The sequence below is a fragment of the Taeniopygia guttata genome, chromosome 11 (genome assembly GCF_048771995.1).
Source record: "Taeniopygia guttata chromosome 11, bTaeGut7.mat, whole genome shotgun sequence".
In the NCBI taxonomy this organism is placed as follows: domain Eukaryota; kingdom Metazoa; phylum Chordata; class Aves; order Passeriformes; family Estrildidae; genus Taeniopygia; species Taeniopygia guttata.
The window spans coordinates 18,066,246-18,084,197 of NC_133036.1; the positions used below are offsets into that span (position 1 = coordinate 18,066,246).

At 48.7% G+C, this 17,952-nt stretch overlaps 1 protein-coding gene and 1 long non-coding RNA gene across 2 annotated transcripts in view; one reads left to right on the forward strand and one right to left on the reverse strand.

Annotated features, from left to right (window-relative positions):
• Positions 1–6,620: 6,620 nt before the first annotated feature.
• On the reverse strand, positions 6,621–7,901 carry LOC140684889 (uncharacterized). The gene is made up of 2 exons (XM_072934528.1): positions 7,576–7,901; positions 6,621–7,395 (listed from the first exon to the last, which is right to left on the reverse strand). Exons 1-2 carry the CDS (start codon positions 7,899–7,901, stop codon positions 6,978–6,980), a joined length of 744 nt encoding a protein of 247 aa, XP_072790629.1. The 3' UTR covers positions 6,621–6,977.
• Positions 7,902–9,977: 2,076 nt separating this feature from the next.
• Positions 9,978–17,952, forward strand: part of LOC121470563 (uncharacterized) — a 41,396-nt gene continuing 33,421 nt past the window's right edge. The window contains exon 1 of the long non-coding RNA XR_012057837.1: positions 9,978–10,942. This is a non-coding gene — a long non-coding RNA (uncharacterized lncRNA). The remainder of the gene's footprint in view (positions 10,943–17,952) is intronic.

Below are 17,952 nucleotides of genomic sequence, written 5' to 3' on the forward strand. Positions count from 1 at the left end.
ATTCACTCGAACAATCAGCACCTGGGGTTTCTGTATCTCCCCAGACATGGCCCATCTCCTGGCAAGCCGTACCTTCTTACTTGTAAATCAGTTTCCAATCTACACCCAGTCTCACCTGGGCCTGTGAGGGTGGGGGGGAATCCTAATACAAACATGTATACTCTAACAAATATTCAATATCACATATATCATATTAGAAATGGAGCGAAGTATATCTACTACACATAACAGTGTTCCACTGCAAATGTGCCCCCTTGCCATTCACAACCTGCAATATTAGTTCTACAAAATTTCCTTTTTATTTACAGCCCTCTAAGTACATTTCCAGAGCTAGATGCTACAGTCTTTGTCAGCAATACAAGCAATAAAATATAAATGTATAGCTGGCACCTCTAGAGCTGGAATACAACCCAATCAAACTGACATAACTGATAAAATTCAGTGCTGCAATTCCTGCAAAGACTGAAATGCCTGAGTACAGAATGCTCTGGAAATCAGTATGGTTTTGCCATAAAAAGCCTCTACGTCAGTGCTAGGGAATAATGTCCTTTGTTGCACTGATTTAGTGCTCCAGCCAACTCCATTCTAATTAAGAACTGCTCACCAGGGACAACTCAAAAGTGTTTTGCTGCTTTTAAGTAAGCAACAGAAATGATTGTGAGCTTGGAGGTGTATGCTTTCTTTTGCTACCAGAAATCCCTCTGTCATTTGCATCAATAAAGCCCATTGATTCTAAATTTGCTAATCCTGTTGGAAATTGTTTTCTCCTACTCTCCCTGAGTCTGGTAAATGGGGATGGAAGGTGAGAGCTACAGTAGGTGCAGGGTGAGATGGAAAGGCAGAGCTCCTGAAGAGGAGGCAGAGCTCCCTGCAGCATGTTAGGTCTACTGGCTTGGTAGAAACAATCCAGGGCTGCATTCTAAATGTCCCTTCAGCCCTAAGGATGCTTTGACTATCACTCTTTCCTTGAAAAACTAACTTTACATTAGGTAGCAAAGTATCTCTTGCTATGTAGAAGAAGATAAAGCTTTGCACTGATGTTACCCCTGCACTTTTGATAACAGAAGCAAATATTTACCCTCTGTATCTTTGCAGCATCTGCGGTGATGTGGTACATAGAAAACCTGTAACAGAACCTGTAATAGACTCTTGCAGTCTATTGAGCCAGAAAACTCATTCACTACCAAGATTTTAACTATTTGGGATGTTTTCTCCCCCCTTCTGCCCCTCAGGAGCAATTTAAATTTAAATGAAAGATGGTTTCAAGATAACATAGTATATGTAAAAGTGTAAGTGTCCAATATCACCAGACCTGATGGGGAGGATGATAAAGCCTGTACTCTGTGCCATGGAAAAATGTTCCATTTGGAACTGAGACTTGCAGCCAAACTCCCTCCTCAGCACATTCCCTACTGCTCCCAACTATTGCTGCAGGGAATGCAGGAGAGTGGGACAAAAAGACATTCTACTTTTTCAAAGCTGCATCTTTCCTTCTTTCATCTCTTCTCTGCTTACTTCTCAATGTTCTTCAGGTCTCCTTTTTAAGGGACAGATTAAAGAACATGGGAAAACAAAGGAAACAGAAGAATATTTTATTTTAAAGAAGTATTTCTCAAGAGTGTCTGCTCTCAAATTCGTACCTTCAGATTCTCATTTTGTTGTTTCGGTTTTTTGTGTATTTAAACACATTCCCCCTGTCATAAACACTCCTTGTGCTATTTCCAGTGTCAGGAAGGGAGATCTGGTTCTGTAAAGGTACAGTTACAAGGAAGCAGATGGAAGATAAAACACTGGATGAGATTTTCTCTCTGTCTAGTTACTGGCTCGTTTATTGTCCCTTTCTATCTGTATTTGCCTGCCTTCCAAGACTGCATTGTGTCCTTCTCTCACTGATGCTAAGTGCCGGAGATTTAACTGAGCACCACACTCAGTTGCCTACAGAGCTTACATTAACAAGAAACAGTATTTAGTTATACTGGATTGGGCTCGTGTTCAGTGTTTCTTACTGGATTTTTTTTTTAAATATAGTTGTTCATGTGTCTGCAGAAAGCTTTTATGACAGGTTTACTGTGTAGTCCATCTTAACCACAGATATGTTACCTACTGCCTGCTTCAGAGGGTTTTTCCTTCAGTGCTCATATCTTAACGTTTTGCAAGTTTTTAATCCTTACTCTCAATTTTCAGCTGGCTTGCCTCTTGCTACTTTTTCATTATTTTCCTTAATAGGATTGTAGACAGGTTTTAAGGCAACTTTCCTGAGTTCTAAGCAGATCTCATTCTGAAGTAGATGCTACTTCAGGAGGGACATAAACTTCTTGCCTCTGTCTGCCCAGCTGGGGCACGGAGATGCCAGTGCCTGGGGAAAAGGACAATTAAACAGCAAGAGCTGCTGACTGCTTTACACACTATGCTGAGAGTTTTTAAGTGCTGCAGCCTCAGAAAGGCATATAAAACTGGTGGGTTTAAGCTCACTTGACTTTTTTTTTTTTTTTTTTTTTCATTTAAACACCTGTATTTTCCATATAAGGGGAAAATCTGTATGGGTGTGTATAAATCAGAAGACAAAGTCTGTTGTTGGATTTACTGGCAGCCTTAGGTTAAAGAATTGAAATGGCCCAAAGCAAAACCACTAAAATGTCCTAGAATGCTGCTTGGAATAATGATGGCAATGTCCAGTGAACTGTAGGACTTGATGCTAACAATTCCTGCATATGGAAAACGAGGTGTGGCAAGAGAGCCTGGGGTGATGACCAAGTGTTGGTGTCATGAGCTTTTAGGAGAGGCTATGGTGAATGACCAGGTCAGCTCTGCAACTGAGAGGAGATGTGTGTTTGGACAAAAAATTGGGAGATGGAGATAAGGGTGCTTATATCCTCATGGTCAGGGTAAGATGGCATTTTTTCAAGATTTAAAATACAAATCCCTGACATCTTTCAACACTAGATGGGGTTACTGGTTTGTTCTCAGTGTGGTTGTTTTTTAACTGTCCATCCATTCATTCAGCCTTTCTCTGATTTACTGTCCTGGTATAACAGTTGTGTGAATTGGCTCCTCAAAGCTGTATGAGATTTCAATGGATTCTCAGCCTTGGGGGTTGGAATCCTTCTTCCTCTCTATGTCCATCATCCTTGTCCTCGCTCCCTCGAGGGCAGATGCACTCATTTCCTTAGGCTTTATTCCTCTCTGAAATGGTGCAGATTTCTTCCAATAATGTTTACCACAAGCTGAACTGGTTTTTACACCAGTTCAAAACAGTGATAGTATCTACTAAAAGGAGCTGTTGCTCACCTAAAGATAGTTTAATATTCAAGATCACTCTTTGCTTTCCATCTCATAAAGAGTTGAGCATGTTGGGGCTTCTTGGTTTTACTTCCAACTTTCAGATTCAATTTTTAAAAGTCTTGCCAATGTGTTGCCACAGGGCCCCAGCCGGGTAATAATTAGCATTGACTCCATGATTGCAGAAGGCTGATGAATTGCTTTATTATATCATTTTATCTGATATTATACTAACCTTATTAAGAAATTCAGTAACTCTTACAGCCAGTCTGATACAGCTTTGACCTAACTGGTCAATCAGTCCAAATACCATCCAGTGTCCAATTAAGAAATCACCCTTTGGTAAACAAATCTCCATTACACATTCCACATGTTCACAACAACCAGTGCAACAAGTGGAGATAAGAATTGTTTCTCATTCTTTCTCTGATCTTCTCACTACCTTTCCCAGGGAGGTACCTGGGCAGTCCCACCTTGCCCAAATCTGCATTAATCCTTTCCTTCAGAGCTGGGGAAGAAGTATCACTTCTAATGCTGAGTTATTTATTCTTCCTTGCCAGGAATGACTCCCATGCCATCACTCTGGTCACACAGTGTGCCAAGCCACATCCGCGGCTGGGAGTTGGTGCTCCCTTGTGGCACAATCTCCGGAGTGGGAGGAGCTGTCAACTCCCCTTACAGGCTCGCAAACCCCATTGTTATGCCATTGAACCCAGTGCAGGAGTGATCCCTGCTAGGGGTGACGTGCCTGTGACTGTCACAGCAACCCTGGATGACACTGGGATTTTTGCTGACATTGTCCGGCTGTTCCTTGGGAACAACCTTTGCATGTCTGGCTGGTGGCTTGGGGCACTGGCACACAATTGTCATGGACAAAACACTTGCCCTAGAGCTCAACCTGGCATACCAATTCAAGCAGGAGATCTCTCCACTCCCACCTGTCCTCCTGTCTCAACAAGGAGCAGTTTTGCTGCAGTCACCCCATCCCTGCTTCTCCCCTAAGCCCTTCCCCTATTGGTCCCCATGTACCCGAACTCCTCCTATCCTTCCCCTGTTACATACCTCGACCCCTCCCTTGGAGGGGGCTCTCGGAGCTAGCTCGCCTCTCATGCAGTTGTCCTCATACTACCCTCTCTTCTGCCTCACCCATCAATAAACCCACGAGAATTAAAGCAGCCTGAGTGTCCTCCCATCTTCCAGTGGAGCATTTTTTCTACTCTGTCTGGCACTGCTGCAGAGGACTTCCCTGTGGGATGAAGGTCCAGGGCATCCTCACAAACCTCCATGGAGAAGCTGCAGATCTCAACATTGGGTTGAGCACAAATTCTGTGGAGGCTGATGTGGGATGGGGTCCTGGAGATAGTTGCCCCAGGATGCCCTGGGAGACCACCGCTGTGTGATTTCCCACCTCCCCTCATGCCAATAATCTGTTATCCTTTCCCCTGTTCAAGTCAATCATTCCTTGTGCTATCCCTTTGTTCTGGAAGGTTCTCTGGTCTTTGACCCTCATTGGTTCCCTCTTATTAACCACTCCTACCCCTTGTTCCTATTGGTATATACCTTGTCAGTCTTTCCCTGCTCCTCCCTGAAGCCTTTCCCTCATTGGCTGAGAATTACCCTGACCCTCCTATCCTGCTGCTGTTATATACCTCATCCCTCCCTCGGGACAGGGCTCTCAGAGCTTGCTCCCTTCCTGAGGGCTGTCTCCCTGCACCCCTGGCTTCATTTCTCCCTCAATAAAGCCCTCTGGAAAATACAGCAGCCTGAGAGTCATCCCGCCTCGGTGGAAGCTTCATTCCAGCTATCCCGGTGCCTGTAGACCTGCCCACTGTGGTGCTCCCTGTGGGACCTAGGTCCAGGGCGCCACAGGTTGAGAAGACGTTCATCACCATGTCAAACCACATAACTGTGTTCATCGTAAACAGGAGTAACATCACAGCCCATTTCCAGTGGAAGACTTCTCCCACGGAGAAGATGAGAATGTGAAAACACAGCTCTTTCCGCCTATTTTTTTTTGGTTTTTTTTTTTTGAAGAGCCAGCAGCGGGCTCTAGGACCCAGCGATGCTTGGCTAGGCGGGGCACCCGCCCCATGGGCAGGGCCATGTGTCCCAAACCTGGCCAGGGGGACAGCCTAAATGGACGCAACTGCTCAAAAGTCAGGAAGCAACCAGAGAGGCCAAAGTGTTGGTCTGGCAGCCCTGCAACTTCCAGACTTGTGGAGATGGGTGTGAGCTGCCCAATGTGCGACAGCAGCGGGAAAAACAGGGGATCTTCCTGGGAGACCACAGACAGTGCTCACCTTTCAACATCCTGGGTTGGTCCTCGGTAACTCCAGGGAGGGTCCCCTCTCCTTTCAGGAAGATTTCTGCCAGTTCCAGATAGGCCACTTGGACCTGGAAAGTCTTGCAGAAGACTCCTACCTTTCCTGGCAGATAATAGACTTTCAACACTCGCTTCTTGCCAGGTGCAATGCAGCCCTGCAGGGACAGGAGAGGAGGAAGGGACTGCATCAAAGGTTTGATGTGGGATGGCTCAGGGAACAGGCTGAGAAGACAGCTTCTCATCTAGAAGAAACCATCAGAGCACGTCACTTTCTAGCTCCCTTCTGCCCAAAAGTTTGTGCCCCCAACCCTGGAGTGCAGTGAGTCCTCCTGAGCTCTCACAAGGCTGCAGCCCCAGCACAGCCTGATGTGAGCACAGCTCTGCTGCTCGTGGCATATGCCCTCTGCCAGCAAGGGCCATACCCAAAAAATAAAACCTCTTTTGCCAGGCTCTGTGGAAGAGGAGTCAAGTGCCTGCACTCTCAGGAGGGCCAGGAGCTCCTGTCACAGCACATCAGCAATTCCAAGCTGGTGTCCAAGGGCCTGACCCCTTATTCATGATCCCAACAAAAACACGTTCTGCCCCTGCGGTTACACCACGCTGACTCATGGTTTCTTGCACACATACAGCTCTGGAAATGCAGGAACAGAGACTAGGATGAGTTCTGGGGATGGAATGATGGCAGGAAGGGCCATCCTCCTCTTTGGGCTTTCAGAAATGCTGTCCAAGCCCCAGGCTGGGCTCACAGCAGTGAGGTTGAAGGGAAACACGGCTCTGGGTGACAGGACACAGCTGCAGCTTTCTTTGGCTCAGCCATGCACACTGGGCCAGACCCTCGGCTCCCCATTCCTGTTCCCCATGCAGGGAGAAGCGGCTGAGCAGGACAAGCCCTGCCCTGGGTCTCCTGACTTACTCCAGCACACAACTGGCTGCAGCCAAAGGGAGCCTGGCCAAGGGCTTTGTTTCTTCTGATTCAGAAAAACTGTGCAGTGTTGAAACAACTGCTGTTTGTGTGTGAGCAGGTACAACCCTTCTCCTTAATGCCAACACTGGGCCTTTGAGAAACTCTTCCGCTTCCTTACATCTTTTTTTTATTGCCTCTGTTCCCCCAATGCAGAACAAGGGGCCACTTCCCACTCCAAAGTAATGTTCACCAGGCAAGCTGGCAGATCAAAGGCCTTTTTCCTTGTTTGGAGGAAGAGACAGTGACTTTGCAAAGCCTTGCTTTAGAAAAGACAGCTCTGGAGCTGTCACTGCAATACCAGCTTTCGGGTGAAGGCAGAGATGTGAGCGCTCTAGCAGGGTTGGGATGGGGGTACATGGAGATCAGGACTCTTCATGGACTGACACACATAGAAAGCTGGAAGCCTTCTCATCATGATGCAGATAAAGACCTCATTTTACATTGTAAAGGAAATAAGCCAAAAATCCCAAACTCAGTATAGGTCTGGAGGACCTGAGCCAGCTTCTCTGAGCAAAACTTTCCTATTTCTCCCTCCCCAGACACTCCATATCCAGCTGCCACTCTCAGGGCACAGGACAGAAGGGCAGCAAAAGGGAGGTTGGCAAGACTATGACTTTTTGGTGGCAAGTTGAGGAGGCAATGCAAGTGGTAGGTGCACAGAAAATCCACCTCTGCTTCCAGGGAATCCTCTGCATCTGCTGGCTGCTGGGCAGAATCCTGCATCCTTTCCGGGCTTTCGGTTGGCTCCTCCACACTTTCGGGCTTGGAGTATCTCCTCGGAAATGCTGCCTTCTTCTTGGGCTTGAATGTAGGTGGTGAAGGGATGAACCTGGAAAATAACATACCTATGGTTGTGGAGCTGTAGAGGGAGAGAGAGGTGCCTGCAAGAGCAGCTCCTCACCGCGGCGCGGCCCCTGGCTGGGTGCTGTGTGGTGAGCTCAGGAACAGCCACTCCAAACCAGGCTGGAGCAGGTCCATGCCCGGAGCAGCACAGGGATGATGCACGTACCTTATGGTGTTCAGCTGGCGGTCTGTCAGGAATGACCAGTGGTACTGGACAGGAATTGGGCTGCAGTTGGTCATGTCCATAAAGAGCACTTGCTCCGTGTCATTAATGATGCAGCCAAAGTCCACGGCCTCGGCCTGGAGATGGAGGTTCGGGAAGTGGACTTCTCCCCGAACAGTGATCTGCTCCTCACCAGGATGCTCCAAGAAGCGAATCCTGAGAACCCTCTCTGCCACCCAGCTATTCCGATTGTTCTCCTGAGCTGGGTTAAAGTGGATGCAGAGATGAAGCTCCTCCCCTACATCCAGTCCCATGGGCTGCAAGGACATGAGCAGTAATTAATCACCTGTGGGATGACGTCCCAAGCTCTGACAGCAGGAAACAGTAAACGTTCCAAGTGTGACCCCAGCCTGAGTTTCTCAGTTCACCCTCATTTCTTTACAGTGAGGATCTGTCTGCAGCCACCATGCTCTGCTCTGAGATTCCCTCGGGCTCACGTTTCTGTGCTCAGCAGCAATACAAGGGGATGGCTGCTGGAGAGCTGGCATGCTTTCCAGGAGACCCCTTTACTGCATGGCTTGCCTCCATCTGCTTGCCTGCTCCCCTCTCCTCATGTTTTAGAGCTAGCATGGATGTTACCAATTCAGGTAAGATTTTGATTCCTTCAGCAGCTCTCCTGCTGCAGCTCAGGCCAATCCACTGCTGACACTACAGAATAAACTTCTCAGCTCGAGCACCTCCCAGCAGAAGCGCACATCCCTCCTACTCCAAGCCCACGGAAGAAGCTCACAGAGGCTCACCTTGGAATCTGCAGGGAGGGGCTGCTGGTCTGCATTGCAGATCAGGAACGGCTGCTCCAAGTCCAGCACAATGCTGAATGGCAGGGAGCAGGTGTTTTTTAAAGACAAAGGCTGGTACTGCAGAGTCAGGACATCACTGGGTTTCTACAGAAACGGGAGTTAAGGGAAAACAACCTCAAGTGGCCATAGACCTCCTTCCCCTTCCCATGCATTGCACATTTTTAAACCCTAGAAGTGCATCTATTTCTATTTACTTCCCCCCAATTGAAGAGTTACACCTTTAAATGCCAGGATGCAATCCAGAGACTTACCTTTTCCACACGGAAAGTGATTGCTCTGGAGGACATTTGCACAACAGGGCAAATGAACTTGCAGGTGACATCCACTTGCGTGATCTGTTCCTTTTCCTCCTCTTTCCGCACCAGAACGTGGCACAGCAGCCGCTCCTTCACCTCCTGCATGCACGATTCACTTGTCACCCAGTGCATGCTGGCAGGCCCAACAGCCCACACTGGCTTGGCACCCACCCATGGCCCCTATTCCTGTCACTTATTATTAGGGACTGTCATTAGTCTCTGCTCTCCTCAAAAGCTCTCTTTTCTTTCTGTGCTGACGCCTATTTAGTCTAAATATCTGTGCCCAGGGCTCCTGGAGCCAGGGAATGCATACCAGACGTAACTGGCAGCTTCTCTGCAGAGTTTCACTTCCCCTGGAAAGAAAGGTCCAGGTAGGGGAACACTCCCAGACTCTGCTAAAATCTCCCCCTCTGAGTTGCCTCCAAGGGTGTTGCAAAACCTGGCTGCCCCTGGGACACCAGGGCTGGCTGAGAGACTGGAGCAAGCAGTAAGAGAAAAGTTGACCAAAGTCAATTTGTCAATTCTAATGATCCCTGGGAACAGTTTCCTGCCTGGATGGACATCGCACTGATCATTACAGCTGTGTTTGCACACTGTGTTTTCCTCCTCCAGGACTCATAGCTAGACCCGCCCTCTGCCCATGTTTGTCTTCAGAGGAAAAGCAATGCTGCTCCCAGACACTCCTGCCATTCACAGGGCTTTTGTTTTACTCCCTGCTTCCCTTGGAAAAACCACTTGACAGTAGTTTCATTTGCTTCCTGCCTGGGCTTCTAGTCCAAGTGCAACTTCTTTTCCCTGCTCTTGCTTTCTGCCTCAGCACATGACACCAGTAACCCCTGCCTGCCCAAAGGAGCAATACTTCCTTCAGCCTGAATGGGATCGGGGCTGTGCGGGATGCCGGCCCTGTGCGGGATGCCGGGGCTGTGCGGGATGCCGGCGCTGTGCGGGATCGGGGCTGTGCGGGATGCCGGGGCTGTGCAGGATCGGGACTGTGCGGGATGCCGGCGCTGTGCGGGATGCCGGCGCTGGGCGGGATGCCGGGGCTGGGCGGGATGCCGGCGCTGTGCGGGATGCCGGCGCTGTGCGGGATGCTGGCGCTGTGCAGGATGCCGGGGCTGTGCGGGATGCCGGCACTGTGCGGGCTGTGCGGTATCGGCGCTGTGCGGGATGCCGGGGCTGGGCGGGATGCCGGGGCTGTGCGGGATCGGCGCTGTGCGGGATGCCGGGGCTGTGCGGGATGCCGGGGCTGTGCGGGATGCCGGCGCTGTGCGGGATGCCGGCGCTGTGCTCACACAGAGGATGCGGGGACGGAGCGGGGGTCAAGGACTCGCTGCGTGCTGCTGCCTCCCTGCAGCTCCGCTGCGCCCGAGGCCACCGCGGCTGCGGAGAGCCTCGAAGCGCCCGCAGCTCCCCGGGAAAAGCGTGCTGGGAAAAGCGTTTTTAAAGGATGCCCTCCCTGCGCCCAGGGCTGTCGCACAGAGCCGAGCGGCTGCCCCCGGCCCGTCGGGTGCTGCCGCATCCAGCCCGCATCCCTCTCCCAAAGGACGGGCAGGGGGGCGGAGGGGGGCTCCTCCTCGCCGGCGCTCCGGGCACTTCCCAGCCCCGGCGGCCCCGCTCCGGGCCCGCCGCCCCCGCCCCGGCTCCGCCCGGTGCCCGGCCCCGCTCGGCTCCCTCCCTGCCCGGTCCCTCCCTCCCGCCGCGTCCCTCCCTCCGGCGCTCCCGGCCGGCCGCAGGACATCCCCGGCGCGGAGCCGCGGCCCGGGCCCGGCAGGAGCGCGGGCAGCGAGCGGCGCCGCCGGCCCCGCAAAGTTGTGCGTGCGCCTGCCGGGGGGAAGGCGGGCAGCGGAGGGAGGGGGAAAACACCACCCCAAAGCGCTCCCACCGATTTCCCAGCGCTAGACCTGCCTCCGAGATCAGCCCAATAAGAGCTGCCAGGGGAGGCTCCCGGCTCACTTTTCCACATCGCTTCACACTTAGGTTTGGCAGGCAGGCACGGCAGCGCGCTCAGCCCGCAATTAGCGGATTTATTTGGAATATCCCTGCTTAAGCCCAGCAACCAGCGGCTCCGCCAGCACCGGCAGCCTCGGAAAGCATGAGAAGAAAATCTGGAGCGCCCTGCCCGTTCCCGGGGACCGGCTGATGCTTTTTTACCTCATCCTTTCAATCCGCACGTGAAGTGGCTGTGGGCGAGCGGCTCCCTTGCTCCTTGAAAGAGTGAGTATTCATTTTATTCAGACAATTTGTGGCTGCCTGCCTGGCAGAGGGCTCTCGCTCCGTGGGTTTCTGGCTGACTTGGGCTCTGTGTGCGTGCAAGGCGCGCTGGGCGAGCGCCTTCCTCGCCCGTAGGTGCGGTATTAGACTGAACTGGGGTCCCTCATTCAGTCTGATGTTTCCAAATTGCCGATCATGAAAATGTCGTCGGATGCTTGTTAGTATTTTTAAATTATCATTATTATTCTCTCGGGAGAAGAAGTGGTGGTAATTGTATTTGTCTTCCCGTTTGTTGGTGTTTTTTTGGGAGAGGTTCATTTTCCTCTCCGTTCTACAACCCTCCTTTGAAGAGTCAGGAGGACTTTGGATCACAGAGGCTTGCTTCTAAGGCTGCCGAACCCGTTTCTTCTCCTTGTTTTCTTATTTAGTACAATAAGTCTCTGGGCTATTTCACTGTGTTGTGAATAGATGCAGGGCTGCATTCATGCATTGAAATAGACTGCCGTTTTCGTGCTGAGAATAAAAATCACCCACCAGCCAGATATGTAAATGAGGGAGGAGGAGGCTGGAAGAAGATTGGGGGGGGGGATCCCCCCGATTTATTATCACCTTCCCTCACCGCAGAGCTTTGCACCCCCTAAGTAAGTAAATAAATAGGCATGGCTTCATAGCTTCCTTTCCTACTTTGAGAGAAATACCGCTCTGGAAAGCTGCAATGGGGATGAATTTGTAGCCATAACTAGCCAGAAGTCATCCCTGTCCCACAGGTTGTTTTCCTTCCCATCCTTTGGCTGACGAAACAGAGGATGCACGCAGCTGAAACTTGGGAGAGGGAGAAAGGCCCTTAGCCCCAGCCGCTGGTTTGCTGCCAGGGCTCCCGCAGCAGAAACGCAGGAGCCCGCGGCCCCCTGAAGCTGCTGTGCCGCTAAACGCTCCGTCTCCTCCGTGAGGAAGGCGAGGAGGAGCACATCCTTCTCTCGGCTCGGCTCCGGTCCCTGCTGGCCGGCAGCATCCCCCGGGAGCCCCGAGCAGCATCCCCCGGGAGCCCCGGGCAGCATCCCCCGGGAGCCCCGAGCCCCGAGCAGCATCCCCCGGAGCCCCGAGCAGCATCCCCCGGGAGCCCCGAGCCGCCGGCAGCATCCCCCGGGAGCCCCGAGCAGCATCCCCCGGGAGCCCCGAGCCCCGGGCAGCATCCCCCGGGAGCCCCGAGCAGCATCCCCCGGAGCCCCGAGCAGCATCCCCCGGGAGCCCCGGGCAGCATCCCCCGGGAGCCCCGAGCAGCATCCCCCGGGAGCCCCGAGCCGCCGGCAGCATCCCCCGGGAGCCCCGAGCAGCATCCCCCGGAGCCCCGAGCCGCCGGCAGCATCCCCCGGGAGCCCCGAGCAGCATCCCCCGGAGCCCCGAGCAGTCCCCGCTCGGCAGCGCCCGCGCCGGGCTGGCCCGGGAGGCGCCGGCGGCTCCGGCACGGGGCCCGGGGCAGCTGCGGGTGCCCAGCACAGAGGGGTTCAGTTCTCATCCTTGTCTGGGCTCTGCCTGCGCCACGGAGGTGGCACTGCTTAGCACCGGCAGGAATTCCTTGGCGGCTCCTTGCCGTTCGGTCGTGTCTGGAATTTGTCTCCGTTCACACAGTTCGCGTTCCGCAGCAGCCGAAACAGAGCGGACTCGATCCGAGCTGGCGTTGAACGGCGCTGCCAACAGGTACCGGACCGTGCCCGGCTCTCCTCCCTTTCAGACGGGCACAAACACTCTGTTCGTGCAAACGAGCCCGTCCCTTTTCTCGGAGGGGGGAATAACACTGCTACAGCTTTTCTACAGGCTGGCACCTGGGCACAGCCAAGCTGAGCGCACAGAGGCTCGCCCGCTGGGCGCTGGTATCGCGGACAGGTGTTTTTTGGGAGGTGCTGGTGGCAAGAACTCAAATAGCGACAACTGTTTATTGTTTCAAATGTAACGTGTCGGCGCCTAATGGCAGGGAAGTGAGCAGCTGCTCACTTCAGCTTCAATTAAAGAACAGAGCTGCTAACTACCAAAGCTATAGATAAAGAATCCTCTTCACTCATCCTCTTTTGGAAATTCTTCAAGAGTTTCTCTGCAACAAGGATAAAGGGAGATATGCAGTGCTCTTGTATGAGTGATATTTCCACTCTATGTTCAAGACTAGACTGCTGTGAACAAGAAGAGACTTCACAATAGTCTTCTCAGTATATATAAGTAAATAATAAAAAGATTCAGAGGAGTGGAAAATTACTCTCGTGTACATTTTACCTGTCTTAAACAAGATGATGAATCTTCTGGAAGAAGATAGTATTTGGCATACCCGTGAAATTAGCAAATTTCACACCCATAAAATCTGATAGCATCAGAACCCAAAAGCTCTCTGTGGTGTTACCTCCCAGTCTAATTGTATGGATGGTTGTGACAGAAGAACCCTAGGAAGGGAAGTGATTATTACATGATATTTTCATCCTTTAAGCCTTATTGTTCCCCCCAGTGCTTACAGAAGGAGCACAGCTTTCTGGTAGCTTCCTCCTAAGCTATTTATTAACTCCCTTCTTTTTCCAAACTTGCATCCTGTGGAGAACTTTGATTTCCATGCTTAGTTGTAAGCTGAGGGCCTTCAGTGCCCTTGGAGATTGAGGCATTTCGTATAAATTAGTTCTTAAATTATCCAGGTGAGCAATTTGTTAACTGGGCAGGCTGCTAGCCAAGAAACTAACTTTGGACATTTTCTTCAATATTAAAAAATCAATACCACTCCGTATGCCTGCTTAACAAATGCAGTTGGTTTTAATAAGAAGTATGGCTGTATATGACAGCTACTCCTTTTATGCCTTTCCTTAAAAATAAACCAAGTTCTAATCTCTGTGAGGTGAGGTAAAACCCTCCTTAGATGAAGTCCCTCAGTGCTTTTTGAATGTTATTTAGTCATTCCCATCAGCTCCTGCTACTGAGGTCCAAAAAAGAGTTGTAAAGGGGAAGTAGTACCACAATCAGATTTAAATTCACTTTTTTGCAAAATTTGTTCTCTTTTAAATTTTTGTCATTTGTGAGCCTCAAGATTTTTCCAATAACATTGCACCTTTATCAAATCAATTTAATCAATCCCGGGGCACTTTATTTGCACCAGTCTTAACATATGAGTCATTGTCTTCTCTGAAATAAATATCCTTCTCCCTTCTTCAGCATGTAGAACTATTTCAAGGGAGAACTCACAGTCAGCCATGGACATAAATTTAGGTCTGTTAGCCCCTGAAGCTCTTTTTCTTTCTGTTTCCTCTCATAGAGTTGCACAGTTCATCTTTTGAATCTTTGCTTAGGAAGACCATTCCCACAGACTTTAGCTGGGACTTTTCTGGACGTTTATTGAAAACAGGGGCCTGGACCCCTTCCACTTGACTCTTGGTTCGCACAGATAATTTGATTTCCAAAACCTGAGGGGTGTTAAAGAGAGAGAAATACTGATTTCTGTGGGTATGGACAAGCAGGGATGTGAACGTGCCCTGTAATTTCTTGGAGCTGTGTATTTCCAAGTGATGATTGTGCATGTTTTGTGACAGAAAAGACAGGAGTCTGTGAAGGAAGGCAAAAGCCTCCTGTGAAATGGAAAAGGTAAACCCCCTCCCTCCGAATTACCACAATTTCAAAATTAAAAGGCTCTCAAGGCAAAGATATTGCAATGGGAATAACAGTTCTTTACTAGGAAAAAAAAAATTTAAAAACGTAATTAGTACAATCAAAACTAGTGACAGAGTCAGAAACCTGGCACCCTGAGGAGTCAGGGTGTTGGTAATAGTGCAGTTAAATGGTGGCTGCTCCTCCTGGAGGGGCAGATGAAATGCTGCTGGAGCAGTGATTCTGTAGAAGGGGTGGAGTTTTCTCTGAAGGTCTGGTGATGGAGTAGGTGGGCCTGGTCTTCCTCTGAGAATCCAGTAAAGAGATCTGCTCCTGTGGGAATCCAGGGAATCCCTCTGGCTGCCCTGGCAGGGCTGGGACCCTGACAGGGGTCAGGAACCCCCCTGGACAGAGCCCCAAAGACACTGTCTGTGATCTCTGTCCATGGAAAAGAGTTTTCAATCTTACAGGATGAATTACAAGCTCTGAGTGTTTGATATAAGTAATAATTAAGTGTGGCACAGGTGCAAAAGTAAAATTTTAGGATTCTAGATTAGGGGCCCAAAGGGGACAAGATGGAGGAAACTGGGTGTGCCTTGTCCTTTTTCTCCTTCTTCATGCCCTCCATGTTTCACTGCGGTGTTGGCATTTTTCTGTTGGTTTAGGCTGGGGACACACTGTCCAACGTAGGTGACAGATATTGGCACGTTATTGTAAATCCAGCACAGGTAGTTTGTGGTATTTAATGTTTGTAACATCCCACTGAGGGCAGAGCCCCACACGCTGCCCTGCAGGACAGAGCTGCGGCAGGGCAGCAGAACATGTTAGAGATAAACAGAATAAACACCCTTGAAACAGCACAGACGAATTATGGCTTCTTCTTTGGCAGTGGGGCTGAAAGACAGAGACTTTCTACAATCTCAGAATCATCAATACCACAGATTCCAACACCTGATGTTCATGAGCAGTGGTATTTTGCAAAATCTAATCTTGGGGTTTTTCTTCTGAATTATAAAGGTTTGGTTTTAATAATCACATTATGCTGATTTCTGTAATCATGGCTAGCAGCAACTGGACTCTGATGCTTCTTTTTTTACATCTGCTCTGTTCATATAGATTAAGCTGTGCAAATTGCCTTGGAAAGAAGTCTGTATTTTGCATTTATCTGGAACAAATTAAAACCAAGAGAGCCGTCTTTTTCAATATCTGTTTCAATATGGAAGAGCAATCTGCTTGCTTACTTTGGTCTTCCAGAAAAGAAATGAATATGTGCATAGTAACTTCTCAGGAACTGGAAACATGTTACGTCTGTTTAAAATGTTATCATATATTGCTTTAGAGTAACACCTTTGACTTATAACTTTTTAGAGTTCCTTTGGAAAGTCCTACTGGAAAATACATATGACTTCACACTAACCTATTTCTCTGGTTACCCCTCCAGCTCACAGGGTGTTAACAAATTTATTCCCATGTGTCTGATATCCAAAATATTGATTAAATCATGTTGTCCTTCTGAATATAAGTTGGCATACTAATAATAAATTGCAAAATATTTTGATAGATTAATTACAACGTCTAATATGTTCATTATACTATCAATCATACCATAATATACACTACAAAGAAAATAATATGGGAAGCTTTGAACAAAATTCCTAATTCATACTACTCTTCCAATATTAATATTTTGAGAATCTGATTGTTAAGAGGATTGGTTTTCCTGACATCTTGCATTTTATTTTAAATAATATTTTTATCCTATTTTCTAAGGGTAAAATTGCCTTTTTCCTTGAGGAGGTGTGTGAAAAGCATCTCATACCATTTGGGAGTTTGGACCACAGCAGGAAGACAGCTGAGTAGGATTTTCCACTCCCTATTGTGGGAGCCTTGGTACCTCTGAAAGTCCTTTCTTACACTGGTTAGCATGGACAGCAAGTGGACCTGCTATTTATATTGATTTCATACTTTGGATGAAAATTTTGTCTGTGACTTATACATAATTATTTCACTTAGTGAATAATAAACATCAGAATTTCCAAAAGTACAGGAAAAGATCGTATTTTTTCCAGGTAACTAGGGAGTACTTTAAGCCTCTATATATGGGTTTGCTTGTATTTTATTCCCTCTAAGATTTTGTCACTTTGCTGTGAAGATTGGATTTCACTTCTAAAGGCACGTGGCTGTTATGTTGCAAGACAAACACCTTCTCCCTGTAGCAAATGGCCATGTGCTCAGTGCATTAAATGGAGTTCAGCTGAAGTAAGAAAAATTAATATTAATGAAGTTACAGGCTGTACTACTAATCCATTGCTATCCATTCTTTTTGGGGCTTTACAGCAGCCTTATACATCCTTGTGGGTAGACACTTGGTCCAAAATTCCTGTGGCCCAAGCAAGGACATAAAGCACACACTCCTTTCACTGCTAGTTAAGTTAGCTGTTGGCTACACTGCTATGTGTAGTATGAGTCTTTGGTTAGCTGACAGAAAACTAGGAGAGTTTGTATGGCACCTGAGAGGTCCACATTTTTACTTGAATTGAGGGGTGTGTTTTAAATTTAAAAAGCCAAGCTTTCCTCGAGGACAAGTGAGTGAGATGATGGGAAGGGAAAGACAATTATTCAGGAGCTAAGAGAGAAAGTATTGTAAATGCAGGCGAACCCAATGGGAAGAAATGACAATGTCTGACTCAATTCAGAAGGCTGAATTATTTCTTTATTATAACTATGCTAACATACATTAATATACTATATAAAAGGAGGATACTAAATCTACATACTACTTTCTCTGACTCTAACACAACTCCTGACCCTCTCTACAGTCCAGCCCCAGGTGGGTTGGATTGGCCATCAGGCTCAAACAATCCTCACCAGAATCCAACCAAGCACTCACCCCAGGTAAACAATTCTCCAAACACATTCCACATAGGAAAAACAAGGAGCAGAAATAGAAATGGTTTTCTCTTTCATTTCTCTCTGTGCACCTCTATGAAAAATCCTGAGAGGGAGAGAAATGTGCTTGCCACAGGAAAATATTTCCAGGAAGACTGTAAATGAAGAGCTGGAAGGGTGATTGCTCTGACTTTGCTAAAGGTTTGGTTACTTGGACAGCAATTTCAGCACACAGACCAAGTAAATCTCATCTGTGTGGAACACTGTGAGGCAGGGCTGTGCAGGTCTGGTTGCTGCTGCTTGTGTGTGTAATAGAAGCACTACTCCCAATACCCCTAAAGAGTAATTGCTAAGGATAGGCAAATCACACGGAATTTACAACTTCTTTTTTTATGTAACCTTTAAGGGGGAACTAGAAATATGTTTACACTCTTTGTAAGGAAGTTGGTTTTAAACTCTTAGTTGATATTGCACGATACAGGAACTTTTAAGAAAAGTTTCTTAGATCTCTG